The sequence below is a fragment of the Mandrillus leucophaeus genome, unplaced genomic scaffold (assembly GCF_000951045.1).
Source record: "Mandrillus leucophaeus isolate KB7577 unplaced genomic scaffold, Mleu.le_1.0 Scaffold267, whole genome shotgun sequence".
In the NCBI taxonomy this organism is placed as follows: domain Eukaryota; kingdom Metazoa; phylum Chordata; class Mammalia; order Primates; family Cercopithecidae; genus Mandrillus; species Mandrillus leucophaeus.
In genome coordinates, this window is record NW_012102776.1 from 1972672 (window position 1) to 1988661 (window position 15990).

Consider the following 15990-nt stretch of genomic DNA (forward strand, 5'->3'; position numbering starts at 1 on the left):
CTCTGCTTGCTACCTCACTCTTGCTTCCTGGGACTGTGTCCTGAAAAAAATAATTGCACCAATGTCTTCACTTAGGCTTTGCTTTTGAAGAAACTCAGCCTAAGATAAATAGGCACCTCATTGTTTAAATTCTAGCTTAGGCAGGGTGGCATGGTGGCTCAAGCCTGTAATCCCAGTACTTTAGGAAGCTGAGGGAGGTGGATCACCTGAGGTCAGGAGTTCGAGACCAGCCTAGTCAACATGGTGAAACCCCGTCTCTACTAAGGCAGGAGGATCACTTGAGCCCAGGAGTTTGAGACAAGCCTGGGAAATGCAATGGGACCCTATCTTTACAAAAGAAAATAACTGAGTGTGGTGGTGTGTGCCTGCAGTCCCAGCTACTTGAAAGGCTAAGGTTGGGGCATTGCTTGAGGCCAGGGGTTTGAGGCTGCAGTGAGCTGTGATTGCACCACTGTACACCAGCCTGGGTGACAAAACAAGACCCTGTCTCAAAAATTAATAAATAAACAAAAAATAAATGAATACATTCTAAGCTTAGGTCTTTATATCTCTTGTGCTCATTCAAAATATCAGTGTAACAGCTGGAAAATACTACATGTTGTCAACAAGATAATTTTTTTAAAAGGAATAACTCTTTGAATTCTTTATTACACTTCATATTACAGTTCACTGTCTATGATTCTGTCAAATGTGGTTAAAAAATAGTATGAGATCAGTTCTCATCTCAAAGATGTATAGATGAGGTTTGAGCCAAGAATCCATCATACCTAGTGCAACTAGCAGGTGTTCTGAGAAGATAAGACACTCATTTTCATGCCTGCATTTTCCTAAAACTTTCATAACTGACATTATAGAAAGTTTTAGGAAACATCATAGTCTGAAATTGATTCTACTATTAAAAATGGAATATTCAATTCTTATAGGTCCTTTTGCACTTGTTACATTGATATGATGAATTGCTTATACATCTCTCTCATTTTTCTTAGCACAGTCCCTGAAACATAACTCATAGTAGGTAGTTAATTCTTGCTGAATAAATCAATGAATGAAATGAGAGTATATACTTGTTTCAGTTTTCTTATTTTGTAAAATAAGTTGAGAATAATGTGTTAACACACTTGAGGAAATTTTTGAGGACCTCAAATATTTATAAAATATTTCACACACTCTGAAGCAGTATCTAAAATTTATTATCAGTATTATAATAATTCTGACACAGGAATTATATATCTGCAAATATATCTAAAATTTGCTATTCCTTTTTATACTTTAGATGAATTATGTGGTAATATTTTAAGAAATTAAAAGCAAATCACAAATCAGTCATTTGAAATAAAAATCTTTAATATGAACTTATGTAATAGATTATTTTAATTTTTGAACAAGAATAAAGTTGCCAAATTAGTTATCTGTGGGATTTAAAAACTTCAACAGAGAAAAAAAATAGGAGGTACTAGTGAGAAATACATTTTATAGTCCACATATTTATTGTATAATAAGCTATATTATATTCTAATAACAGCAAATATAACATTATAATGATTTTGACATCTGGCCTAGCTAGACATGGTCCCATAAATCCTATAGTTCTTAACAAAAAAACCCATCAGTTAGCAAACTTACACATCTAAGCTCAGTTTAATGCAACTTAATGAGACATTGAATTTTATGCAGCAAACCCCAGTTATCTATAGTGTGTGCCCTCCTGAGTACCCCAGGAAATACAAGCAAAGAACTGAGGAACATCAGATCCAACTGGCCCATTTGGGTTTGAACTCTAGGAGAGAGCAAGGAGGAGGCAGGAGAGGAAGTGGTGGTTCTCTTTTGGCTGCTGTTCTGGGAAGATGCCCAATAGTTCTTAGCAAGGGTTCCACTTCTGCATTCTATGTTGATTCATTTTTGTAAGGGAGATGTACTGTGTTTAGTACCTCATGTCTAGGGTTGCTGTAACAAAGTACTGCAAATTTGGTGGCTTAAAACAAAGGAAATTTATTCCCTCACAGTTTTGGAGGCTAGAAGTCTGAATTCTGCAGGTGTTAGCAGGTCACGCTTGAAGGTCACGCTTGAAGGGAATCCTTCCTTGCCTCTTCCAAGTTTCTACTGGTGGCTTACAGTCCTTGGAATCCCTTGGCTTGCAGATGCGTCACTCGAATCTCTGCCTCTGTCTTCACATGGCCTCCTCCCCTAGGTGGCTATGTCTCTCTTCTTCTTATAAGAACAACAGTCATAAAGGATTTAGGGCCCACCCTAATTCAGTGTGACCTCACCTTACCTTAACTAATTACATCTGCAAAGACCCTGGTAAGCTCACATTTATAGGTACCTGGGGTTAGAACTTCAACATATCTTTTATGGGGGACACAATTCAACCCACGAAATATATCATCCACATTTCTTTCCAAGGGTAGAAAACAGCACCACATTTTCTGTAAAGGCAAAAGGTATTGCTAGATTGTTTATAACTCTTATTTCTAACCAAAATCTAGTTCTAAATTGCTTGTAGAAGATATACATAGGACATTTAAAGAGACTGAAGGATGTATGAAGTCAGATAGGCAAGTAATATAACAATAAATTCTAGAAGTCAGATATGTAAGTATTGAAATAGTAAATATTGAGGTGACAAAAAGGCTTACTTTCCTTCTCTTTGATGGATTCACTGATTTAAGATGGAATGTGTAAGAACTGAATAAGCCTCTGCAAACAGTGGAATATTCCAAACATATTTTCACTGAGGACAGGCGGAATGGATACAGTGATGGGAAACAATGACTTAATATTGAGAAAAGTATAAGTGGGACACAATGTAATGAAAATGCATGCTGAACTTCCCTTCCACATTCTGAAAATGGATACAGCCACATTTGATTTCACTTCAGCTATATCTACAGTTAAGCCATTTATTGGCTCTTGCAACTCTGGTAACTCTCTCAGCAATAAGATCAAATGCATAATATCTTGGTCCACTGAAGAAAAGAAAGAAGTCTATAAAAAAAGAGAGATAATTTATTGAATTAGCTTACAGAATATCTCAGATGTCTTCAGTTAGAAAACCTTGCCCTATTCCAACATAACATTCCAATGCAAACATGCTATTTAAAAAATTTAAACACCGGGTGCAGTGGCTAATGCCTGTAATCCCAGAACTCTGGGAGGCTGAGGTGGGAGGATTGCTTGAGGCCAGGAGTTTGATACTAGCCTGGTCAGCATAGTAAGACCATGCCTCCTCTATAATAAACAAACAAACAACACATTTATTAGGGTTTTTTTCCTACTTACGTTCTTGCTGGAAAACTGCATCAACTTTATTCTCTATTCCTGGAAAGGTACCTGATATGCTTTTGGGATAACCTGGTTCCATGAATTGTCTTTGGTTATCATATCTGGTAAAAACAAAATGTCACCAGATTTAACACCAATATAGAATATAACAAAAATATTTTTTTAATTGTGTATAATTTACAAAGTCTCCTCACACATATTTTTTCATTCAGTTCTCACAATGCCTTGTTTACTAGTATTAAGAATGGTTAATTTCCCTACCTAAGGGTACACATTTATAAAACATATGGGTATCATTAATTCGAAAACAGGCTTGATGGCTGACACACTGTTATATTTTCAAGGCTTTTACTTAATTGGTATATAGTATAACTCCCTCTGCATGTGTATGTATATAAATGTACATAATAGGTTCAACTTGGGAACCAAATTCTGCAGGCTATCTGGACAACATTTGCTTGCATATGTCTGAATTGAACTCATAAGTGAGAATTAGCCTAAATCTTTCTTTGTATCTCACGCTAGTGCTTTGTTAAGGATTTCTGTTTCATGATGCAGAATCCTCAGTACTATTGCATAGAGATTTTAATTTTATAAAAATGAAAAATTTCAAAAGCCATGGTAACATCAATCATCCTGTAAAAACAATATATTCTTGGTAAAACCTACTAGAGATTACCTAGATTGTTTTAAACTTTCAAATGCTTGAAAGTTTGTAAGCAGTGTAGAGAAACACAGATTTCAACCTATAACTGAAAAAATAGTTTACATTACCTCCAGAATTGGTCATTTACAAAGAAGTATGTTTTACTTCTGTAGAAAACAGCTGCGTCAATTGCTTGGACACTGCTGGGGAAGCCATAGTTTGATATATCCCTGGGATAACCTTGCTGAATGTCATAGCCACTCACAGCCCAGTATTGGTTGCCTGTCAATGATTCAGGTTAAATGTTAAATAAGACGTTTCCATTTTTGCAAAATAATATATATACCACTTCTTGGTCTTGCACATAGACATGAAAATGGAACAAATAGTCTTTAAAAGATGAAGATGATAAAGTTAAGTTCGGGGGGGCTGTGAAAAGCTTAACGGTTCCCCAGCGCCTATAAAAAATTAAAACTTCTGAGCAAGACATTCAAGGCCCCACAATTTGTGTGACTTTTATACAGAAACCAAATTAAAGCCTTGAGGAGTCTTAGAGAAGGATATCTGGGATGAGGATGGAAGAATGCGAACGACAGTCTAGTGTGGTCTGATTTTGTTGGTGAGAAAACCAAGGCTGAAAAGCAAGTAACCCACTCAGGTTCACACAGTAGTTAGTGGTCCCGATGGGGCCCAACCCTAGTCTTCTGGCAAAAGCCTGCCCAGCTTAATGCTGTCATTAGCTCACCATGAACCTGGAAGGGATCACAAAGAAGTCCTGCCCCCTCCCTTCAGGCAGAACTAACATAAGATGAAAACTTTAGGAAGTTACCTTTGAATAGAAAAATGAGGTCCCTGTCAAAATCCTCATAAGCAGCCTGTATGCCAGTTGGAAGGGATGGCCAGAATAGAGAAATAAAATTCATTTCGACTCTTTGTAGCTGAGGATGCCTTCTCCAGAAGTACCTAACGGGACATAAGGAAACACACATGCACACACTTACACATAACAGTCTAAGTAGGCAGTTCCTGTGACTTTTAGGCTAGTAATGGTCCTTGCAGGATTGCTGGGAGAATATAACAAAACTAACCAATGCAAAGTTCCTAGCACAGTGACCAGCATATGGCTAAGCTTTATGGTGATATTGTCCATCTGGAGAGTACTTCACAGCTTTCAGAGGAGGTTATGGGAGTGCTCTTATTTGATTAAATTTGGCATTGTCCTGCCTTGGACATTGAAAAATCTTACTTTGCAGTATCTTTCCTTATTGCTCCCACTAAATGCTGAGAATATATTGATAAAAGCAACAGCACGTGCACTCAGCCTGTGATTGCACACTCACGAAATAGCCAATGTACAAATAAAAATTTTGCTCAGTTAGATGATTTGCTGCACAGCTAGCTAAGTGCAGGTTCCATTTACTTGACTGATTTTGGATGGAACTGAATGGTGCTTTAGTGTTTCAGCTCTGGGGTTCCCAAGCAGCTGTAGCCCATGTCTGTTTATATCACCAAAGGCATCTGAATGTTTGTGAATGTTTTCATGTTTTGCTTTTTTTCCTGGATGTTTTGAGTTACCCAGAAAATACTCGATTGCATAAATTCAGTATAGACATAAAAATGGTACAAATAGTCTTTAAAAGATGAAGATGATGAAGTTAAACTTAGGGTCTATGATAATCCTAGTGGTGCCCCAGAACCTATAAAAAATTCCAATGAGAAGCAGAAGTGTAGAATTCAAGGAAAACGTGACTAACGTGTGACCTAATTTGAATCCAGTTTTAAGGTGTATCAGTAAGAGGAATCAAAGGAAGAAATATTTCAATTTTATACTCGTCTTTAAAGAAAAGTATTTCTCCACGGAGTGTGGTGATAGCATCAAATGTCAATCTGGGGTCGCAGGATTTGGGTGTGCTTGGTCCAGTAGGTTGGATAGGGTTGCTTGAAGGTCCTGAAAAAAAAAAAAAAGGTCTTTTTTATGAGCATAAGTCCAGTGTGTCTCTTGGGTACATCAGAGACTTCTCAGAAAGGTGAAGGGTCTTCATGTGAGGGTAAGTGCTACAAGACTATCCCATAAAGTATTAAAGTAACTGTATATTTCATCCTTTTAAAGTTTTTGTTTCTTTAATAAGAGTAATGATGGTTTTCAGGGTGAGTTCCAGGACAAACTGTGAAGTAAAGAAATTTGAATTCTATGCCCCTTTCTTCCCTTTTAATTCTAACTAATTCTTCTCTGACCTCTCAGTTCCTGTTTCTGCTTTTTCAGTTACTCAGTATCTATTGCCTCTCTCCTCACAGAAATCCACTTTCAGGAAAGAATGATATTAGTCTTTTACCCTATAGCATGCATCTAAGTCAAATTTTAGCAATAGTTTTTCTATAAGTACTTGAATTTTCATGTGTTTTCTCACTGTGGAATGAAAGGCTATTATAATAGTTAAGATAAAAACACCGGTGAACAAAATAAGGGGGTGTTGTTGGGGTGGGCAGGAGGAAGTTGGGGAATAGAGGCAGTTAGGGTAGGCTCAACATTTCTGAAATATCTACGATCACAAAAAAGTTCCCTGGTTGTGGCACCCTGGCATGCTTGCTTGATTTTATAGTGCTGTCCCACCAGAGAGGGAAAAGGGCTTTCCCCAATTCCACTCCACTCCATTCCACTCCATTCAATTATATTTCACTCCAATCCACTATTGCATTGCATTGCATTGCATTGCATTCCATTCCATTCCATTCCATTCCATTCCACACTTTTTTAGAGAGCAGTAAATCCCTTATTGGTTTCTTGTTTTTATTCACAACCAACTAGGGAACAGAAGGGCAAGCGTGAAGAGAGATGTAATGGTCTTATCCAGGCAATATGGCAAAAGGCCCCTATACTTATCCTTGAAATGTATCAGTAATGCCTTTAAAAAGTTTCTTTTTTTCTCTCTCTACTCTACTATCATTCCTCTTCTTCTTCTTGAAAATGCCTTGCTTTGTTTATACACATTTTAAATTTACATAGACTTATATATTGTGTAATTTAATTAGTACAATGTGCAATATATCTCATTCTGTTTCTTTTTCACAAAGTATGAAGTTTTAAAGACCCATCTGTATTGTTGCCACATGTGCATCTAGTACTAAGCTTCTGACTGCCGCATATCACTTCATGGTGTGCAACTACCACAGTTTATCTGTATAGTCTTCTCCTAATAGACCCCCAGATGCCTTCCAACTTCCACCACCACAAACAAGACTTCAGTGAACATCTTTGGCATGATTTGTACATGTTCCCTTATGGATCTATATGAGAATTTCTTTGACAGATACATCTAGGAGCAGGATTGCTGTAGGAAAAAGAATAGTCATGTCTTTTTAGAATATTTAAAATTGGGGCCAGGTGCAATGACTCCTGCCTGTAATCCCAGCATTTTGGGAGGCTGAGGTGTGCAGGTCACTAGAGGTCAGGAGTTCAAGACCAGCCTGGTCAATGTGGTGAAATCCCTTCTCTACTAAAAATATAAAAATTAGCCAAATGTGGTGGCAGGCATCTAAAATCCCGGCTACTCGAGAGGCTGAGGCAGGAGAATTGCTTGAACTTGGGAGACAGAAGTTGCAGTGAGCCAAGATCACGCCACTGCACTCCAGCCTAGGCAACAGAGTAAGACTCCGTCAAAAAAAAAAAAAAAAAAAAATTAAAATTGGTAATTTGGGAAGCCTAAAAAAGAAGAAAAAAAATTCCCACCATCCAAAGACAATAACTGGGAAGAACTGTAGTTCATTTCTTCTTAAACTTTTTTTCTTTTAGGGCAGCAATAGAGGCTCAGCCCCTCACATCTTCTTTGTTAATGCTGTATTACTGGGGAATTTCAGAGTTCAGTTTTATGGAAACTGCAGTAGTGCAAAGGAAGAGATATTCAGATCCTGGGAGCGTTCGCCTATTCCCAGGTCCCACCATGTACTACAACTCTCTTTAGAAGACCTTACCATAGATGGCCTGAATGCCATTGATGTCATCTTGTGGGAGTGAGTAGTTGCTGGTTTCCCTGAAAGCATAATTGGGATACATCAAGGCACCAGGGTCAGAGGAGTGAGCGAGCCCCAAAGAATGGCCAAATTCATGAGCAGCAACAAGAAACAAGTTGTAATCTGAAATTCAAATATGGGTGGTAAACAGCTCAGTGTGGATCCCAGGGTGGCAGAAACATGATCTCAATGAATGCAACCTCCAAGCCAAAACTGCTCAGGGAAATAGCCCTTCCCATGGCTGTCTTTTTCATCTTTCTTTCAGATACCTGAGAAAGTGGACATTGAGAAGAATCAAAATAGTAGTCACAGTTGGGAACTAGGTGAGTACGGACTTCTTATAAACTCTTAGAACCCAGAAAAGTTGCATTTATTCCAATTCTCATATTTTACAAATGTGCATCTGAGATTTGGAGAAGTGATGGCAGAGTCATCATGACTTTAGGAACCCTTCTTCTCTTGCGTTCCCACATTCACCATTTACAGTGTCCCAGACCCTCAGTCTCATGAGTAGAGTCCCTGTGAGCAAGTAGTTAGAAGAGAAGCCAGCCCATCAGTGGAGCAGCCTCAGATAGAGGGCTGGCTCATGTTGGCTCCCTCATCACCCACCCGTTAGCACCAGCTCTTCTCTGTTTCTGAGCTTTCTAAGATGCTGTAGGAATTCTCTACTGAAGAGAGACAAATCCTACCACTTATTGCTCTCTTTCTGCATGTTTTAACTTCCATAAGCATAGTGCTGTTCACAACTGGGAACTTAAAACCTTCCCAGGATCCCGCTTCTTATGAAATAAAGCCCAACCTCTTTTGTCTGGCATTCAAGACCTCCTCCACTTGTCTCCAGCAGATATTTGAGTGCTTGCCTTTTGACATGAATCCTTCAGTCCAGCCAGTCTATTTGCTGCCTCACAAACACACTGATGCGTTTTTGTACATGCCTACTTTTTTCAAAAAGCATAATTGTAGAGTACCTACCACATACTAGGCAATCTAAAGTTATGTAATCCTCATAACATTTTTCTGAAGTTTTATTAGCAATATTTTTATAGTAAAGTGACTGATGCCCATAGATTTTGAATAGCTTGTACTTCATCCTGCAACTAGTAAGTGACAGATTGGGGTCAAACCAAGGTATGATGGCAAGATCCATGCTCTTACTACAATGTTCAACTTCTTGTTGATAATTAGCCTGCTAAAATTCTACCCATGCTCTAAGAATTGTTTCTTATCACATCCTTTTTAAATTACGCATTCATGAGTGCATTTCAGAAAAATATCTTTGAATGCCTGGAATATCGTAAAAGGAACTGTGGGCAATTTGTTGTGATTCTCTGCTCTACAGGGAGTACGTAGTCTAGAAGAGGAGAGATGTGTGCAAACAACTTAAAAGCACACAATGAGTGATGACAGAGAAGGAGATACAAAAGCTGTCAGAATTCTGCAGAGGAAGTTCTCATTTCCAGCACAAGGCAAGATAGAAGGTGGCCTTTGACATATATAGCATGTTAAGATGAGAGAGATTTTAAAAGATGGTGCTTGGGGCATGGGAAGAGTATTTCAGGGAGAGGAAGCAATTCAAGCAAATGTGAGGAAAATGAAAAGCATAGGGTGTGACCTAGAAACAGTGAATGTACAATGTGGGTGTTAGCCCAATGTGAATGGTATATGTGAAATAAGAAGACAAACCAAGAAAGAGAAGGATGAACAATCACCAAGAGCCTTCAATACCAAGGGGAGGTATTTGGACCTTATTTGGTGCAGAATATGTAAACATTGAAACTTTCAAGCATGAGAGTGATGTGATCCAAGATGGGCTTTCCAAAAACAAACCCTGTTGCAATGGTAGGAAAAATTAGAGGGAGCACAGACTGGAGATGGAGAGTCCAGTTAGGAATCTAGATCATTCGTTCAGGTAAGAGGTAATGAACATCTGAACTAGTGAGGAGGGCAACAGGAATGTAGAGGAGCTGAGGGTTATTACCTATCTTTGGCTACACACAGCTCCTAATATGTGGACTTAGGTAGAATAGACCCTCATAACATACCCATGTTGAGAAAATGGCAAGAGGAACAGGTGCCAAGCAAAGGTAAAAGGTGCCTTTCTGATTATTTTCTGAAAGTGCTCTCTGGCATATTGTTATGCCATGTTTTGGGAAGTATCACATGGTCTAGATATACCTGTACTCAGCCTCATTTCTTCCCTTCATGCAGCCCAGTCCTTCTTAATAGGAGCCTTCTCCTGAAACGAGTGACTTGCTGCACAGAAGCCTACCACTGAAAAAAAGCTCCAAGAAGATGAACTAACTAGATGAGAGGGAAGGTGGCTGCTCTTTTCTGAATAGACTGATTTCTAAATGAATTTCCAAAAAATGGAAAAATAGGCTCTTTTCAAACATCACTAAATTTGGGAATATTAAAATAAAGATACATCCTAAAGCAGGATCTGTAAAGAACCAGATAGTAAATAATTTAGGCTTTGTGAGCCAAATGATCTATGTCGCAATTACTCAGCTTGCCATTGTAGAGTGAAAGCAGCCATGGATGATATATAAACAAATAAATGTGGCCCTGTTTCAATAAAATTTTATTTATACAGACAGGGGCCAGGCAGGATTTGGCCATAGTCTGTAGTTTTCTGATCTCTGCCCTAAGAAGTAAGGTCAGTAATTAGATTCAGCATGTCTTTTTCTTTCTTTCTTTTTTTTTCTAAAGCCAAATTGAATTAGTATAGTGAGGTAGCAACAATTTCAAATGATCACTTTTTGTGAGTTTGAAATATTATATTACCTTTATTGCATATGTGTGTGTGTGTGTGTGTATTCTAATCTGTAAAAGGTTAATTCAGAAGCTATGTGTGGACATAATCTTGATTAACTTACTTGTGGAGTCTTTGGTCCATGTTTCTTCGGCATCAAAATGAGCATCTCCTCCAATACCTTGGCCTGGCTGAAAGGCATGAGCAAGGATTCCATTGGGTCCATCAAATGGAGAATTGTCACCGTGATCTGAAATCAGAACATTTGTATTAGATCCTTGCCAAGTTTCAGGTTAGCCAAAGAAAGCAAAACTGAGCGTGACTGCTTTGCACCTACCTCTTTGGAAAAAACCAATGTTGATATCTGCCTGTCCCTGTGAGATCCTGGTGAAGGTGAGAGGTGACGCCTTGCTCCAGACTTCAAAGGCTTTCTTAATAGCTCCTTCTACATCAGTCTCTGACAGCTGCGGTGTATAGTTTAGAATCCTTCAAAATGAGAGGATGTATGAAGAGTTAAATTTTATTTAGAACAGTAGTCCATCAATGGATGAGTTGTTCTGTTTTGAAGTGAGTTGCATCATGGTGTGCTATCACTGGAGAGGATAAGGAGGGAGTGCAGGTCTCAGGGTGGAGGACAGATGTGGGTTCTGAACAAGTTAATACATGTCTTTAAACCTCAGTTTCTTATTCATAAAATGAGGATACTAATATAGTATCCCTCTCATAGGGCTGCTGTGGGGATTAAATACATATAAAGCATTTAGTTCATTACTTGTCAAATAGTAATATTCCACAATATTAGATATTATTATTATTATTAAGATGTATGAAAGGAGGGACTTGACTCTCTCTAGCAATGATTAAGCCTTTGTTGGGTCCCAAAGTAAGTGCTTAGAGAGATAGTCTAACATTGCCGTAGTCCTCTTTAGTTTGTTGGAGAAGGAAGACTAAAACGGGAAGCTTTGGAGTGGAAAGAATCCATGGTATCTCAACATTTTCATTCCCATATTCATTCATTATTCATACTCTACAAAGGCAGGGATATTTATCTACTGTTCCTAGTGTATCCCAAGAACAGTGTCTGTCATATAAAAGCCCAGTCCATACTGGATGAATGAGCGTATCCTGAAACCCTAGAAATATCACCTGTAGGTCAAATTAGTGCGTTCCCACTTGGGGTTTCCTGGGGTTAACATAAAATCACCACTGTCAGGCACTCCACAGCGAGGCTTTTTCATCATGTCCAGAGTTTCCTCATTTGGCTTCCCCGTCACATTCAACCCAAAAAATCGTTGCATTTCTTTAAGCTTTTCAACAATCATACTAGTGCCATTCTTCCTCATAGACTGATACTGGTTGCTTGGTAATTGGTAGAACTTTTCCAGGTAGTCCTGGACAAAGACAAGCACATAAAGGTCTTGCTGTGAAAGTACTTCCAGTTCTCTGGTCATTTTGCAACCCTTTCTAAGTTACTACAGAGGTCTGATAACCTGAGAGCCACCCGAACAATAACACAAACTAATTCGTAGGTTGGCTTTGAGAGAACAATGCTTTTTAGAAAGAACAGTTTCTCCACTCAGTGCTCCAGTTAACGGTTATGCATTTAAAAAAAGTGCCTCATCAGGGATGAGGATCACATCACACAGGTAAAGTGCTACTCTACAGTCAGGAGACTGTCTTCTTGTTTTTATAAAAAACTTAGAACTAACATTAATTGACTTCTCTTGAGGTATTTGTTGCATCAATGCAGTCCCTCTTTTTTATCCTCTTCATTACTGTAGAAAAGGCTTAATTATTTTTGTGAACAAACGGAAGTACAGAGAATTAAGGAATTTTCCAAGTGATGATTCAGATTTTAACTCACCATGTTGCCTCTCAAATAAGAACTGATAATTTCAAAATAATTCCAAATATCTTTTTGGGGAACAGCAATATCATTGATATTAGCATTTTATTCACCAAAGTAACTCTTTGGAGGTGTTAAATTAAGTTTAGTCAAAATCTAAAAAGTTTAGCCTAAAAATTATCTATTTTAAGTTTGGCTTAAAAGTTTCTTCATACATAGTGAACTGTAACCTAACTAGACCTCATGCTGCCTGTGAATACCTAGCGCCTTGTCAGGGTCTTAGTCCATTTTCTGTTGCTATAACAGAATATGTGAAGCTGGGTAACTTATACATAAAAGGGGCTTATTTTCTCTCACAGTTCTGGAGTCTGGGAAGTCCAAGATCAGGTGGCTGCATCTGGTTGGCTTCTGAGATGGCCTTGTGCTGTGTCATAACATGGCAGAGAAATGAAAGGGGAGCAAGCATGTGTGAAAAGGGGCAAAACACAAAGGGCAGCCCCTCCTTATGATACCCATTCTATTAATAACTAATCTAGTTCTGCAAGAGCCAGAACCCACTCCAGCAAGAATTAACCCAGTCCCACCAGAGTGTCATTAATCTTTCTTAATGACCTAAATACTTCTTAAAGGACCCACTGTCACACGGGCTACTCAGTCTTTAACACATAAATTCAAGGGATACACGTTGACCACAGCAGTAGGTGACACTGACTAGATCACACACTTTGGAATCAGACAGGCTTGGGTTCAAATCTCAACTCTGCCATGAATTAACTGTGAGCACTTGGACACATTATTTATCTGATTTAAGATATTTTTGTCTCTGAAATGAAAATAATAATGCTCCAATAAGGTTCTTGTGAGGATTAAATGAGATATTTGTGAAATGCGTAGCAGTTGCCTTGCATGGAATAAGCACTCAATGAACTTTACATCAACCCGGGGGTTACAATTACCATTGTAAGAGATAACCTGTTAATAATAATAATAATAATAATGTTTTCCCCAAACTGTAATGCTAAGAAAACTGTGCATGAGAGATTTGTGGCAGAATTCCTTTGTGTTTCTTAAAAATTCGGCTTCACTTTCAGATGGTGAAACAATGGAAAAAACTATTGGTTCTATTTTTATAATGCTTCCAAGAGTTTATCAACAGTTCGCAATCTGGTGCTGGGAAATATGATTATACTATGTACTGATTTCTAGTTCATTATAATCTACCATCCTCACATTATTTTCTATATCTGGAATTTTTGACAGCAAAGAAAATGCCTGTGTGGAAGCACCAGACATATAGTAACTTGATTGCAGATATCCTGGAAGGAAAAACTTTAGGTAAATGAGAAAGAAAATAACATCATTTTATAAATAAAACCATTTCTTCTACAAAAGTTTCCCAGCTAGAGGTAACTCTACAGCAGTATTTTCCCAGTCTTTAAAGAATTCAGCTTGTTTTCATGTCCAGCTTTTAAAAGGCCTAGTCCTTACCAGCTTGGAACCCTCCAAATCACTAAAAGGAGGTGTTCAACCTCAAACTAATCACCCAAATAATTTCTTTCAGGCTGTTTTAATTAACAAGAGAAAACAACCCACCCTATTTCCTAATAATCAGCAAATTAACCATCACCTAACTGATAGTTCATTTACCTGAACAATTTTTGTATTTTCCTCTTTAGAAGATACAGGAAAGGCCTTGGAAATCTGCACATGGAGTAAGAGCAGAAATGGAAGCATCTTCAAGGAGAACATGATATTATCTTCAAATTCTACCCCTCCTGGCTTTCTTTCTGCCCCTCTGGGTAGGGCCCTTCCCTGGCGAGCACCTTGACGTTCACAGCGTCATGTGTCACAGCTCTCTTGCAGTCCTCTTTAAAGCCATGTCTTAAACAATTGCTGTATCAGGAATATGAAGCAACATAGGTTAATTACACTCTGACAGTTTTGAAATTTTATGATGTGATTTAGTACCCCAAAATGGGGGAGTCTTTCAACAGTCTTTCAAAACTCCAACTTTCTCCTCTTTGCTTTTGGGTGTTTTAGTTATTTCCTTTTACAAAATTGGTCGAGGAAAAGGAACAGGGGACTAATCCTGAGGTTATGTGGATACATTTTCTGGCCATGTAAGATGTTGAGGTTGAATTAACTTGTGCAGGGGAATATTTTGAGGCTTGTGGTAGATATGTTGGGACCAAGGAGCCCAATTAGAGAATCTCTGTACTTATCCTCCCTCACTGTATGTGGAGAGAATAAGTGACTGACTATGTTATTACAAAGCAGGCTTTGTATGGGGGCCTTAAGCTGCTTCTGGAGGATGTGGTTTGGCATCAATGTATTAGAAAATCCCTAGTCTGTAAGCTAGACTTTCCATGGAAAATATAATGAGAACAATATTGATGATGACAATAATGAACATTTGCTAAAAATGTATGATCCTCCAGACATTTGTATTGTCTTCCATGTATTACCCCAATCCATCTTCACATAGCCTTGGGAGGGAGATGCTCTTACTATCTCCATTTTACAGATGAAATCAAATCCAGACACATTTAGATGACCTGTTTAAGTCACATGCTTAGGTTGTGGAGGGGCCAGGATTCAACCCCAGAGGGCATGTTTAGAGACTGAGGTGGGAGCTACTACAGGCTCTGCATGGTAATCTCCCACTTGAGTCTCTGGCTGGCCCATAGTGGAGCAGCAGCTCTAGGCCTGCAACAGCTGGACACTTTGGCTTATATTCACGGGGAGAAGACAAGGGAGAGGGAGAATGAGACGTTGTACATCTTCAAGGAGTAACACACTGAGAGATTTCCAGACAATATGGCTACACAGGGGACTGTTGGTCAGAGGCCCCTGGACATGCTTTTCAAATCACATAACCTGCTCCCACTTATTCTGACTCCACATGCATGTAGTTTGTTACCATACACAGTCTTTGTGAATATTCATTTACATATATGCATACATATTTGGTAAAGGCAGGTATTCTTGTGTATAAATGCATATGTCTGCAAGTATGATACATAACATGTACTAATATATAAAGAGTGTATTTGAGATGCTATTATAAGGAGTTCAGATTTTTCCTGGGGTCACTTAGGAACTTTGAAAATGATCCAAAGAAATGTGTCTTGGGTTAGAACAAGCTGGACAGCAGATTAATGTTAATGACGTATATTCCTGCATTCATTCAATAAACATTTCCTGTCATCTACTCCATGCCACATGCTGTGATGGGTGCTAGAATATTGGAGATAAATTAATAGAGGTTTGGATACAATGCTGCGGGTGTTTGGAGGAAAGAGCAGTGGTGAGGAGGGAGTGAAATAAAGGAAGGCTTCATGAGGGAGGTGGAATTTGAACCAGATTGTGAAGAGGTAGAATGTAGACATGCAGAGATGTAGTAACCAATTCTTTGTATTAATATAAATGTGGCAGCTTCCTGCCAAATTGTTCAGA

At 38.5% G+C, this 15990-nt stretch overlaps 1 protein-coding gene across 2 annotated transcripts; it reads right to left on the reverse strand.

Annotated features, from left to right (window-relative positions):
• Positions 1–2008: 2008 nt before the first annotated feature.
• On the reverse strand, positions 2009–14382 carry MMP8 (matrix metallopeptidase 8). 2 transcript variants are annotated; one of them, XM_011984400.1, is made up of 10 exons: positions 14182–14382; positions 11835–12079; positions 11026–11174; positions 10813–10938; positions 7898–8059; positions 5759–5876; positions 4758–4891; positions 4057–4210; positions 3280–3383; positions 2009–2985 (listed from the first exon to the last, which is right to left on the reverse strand). In XM_011984400.1, the coding sequence occupies exons 1-10, from the start codon at positions 14281–14283 to the stop codon at positions 2876–2878; spliced, it is 1404 nt and encodes a 467-aa protein (XP_011839790.1). In that variant the 5' UTR covers positions 14284–14382; the 3' UTR covers positions 2009–2875. The 2 variants fall into 2 exon arrangements, with proteins under 2 accessions (XP_011839790.1, XP_011839791.1); XM_011984401.1 differs by lacking the exon at positions 14182–14382 and adding an exon at positions 12398–12430.
• Between the last annotated feature and the right edge of the window lie 1608 nt (positions 14383–15990).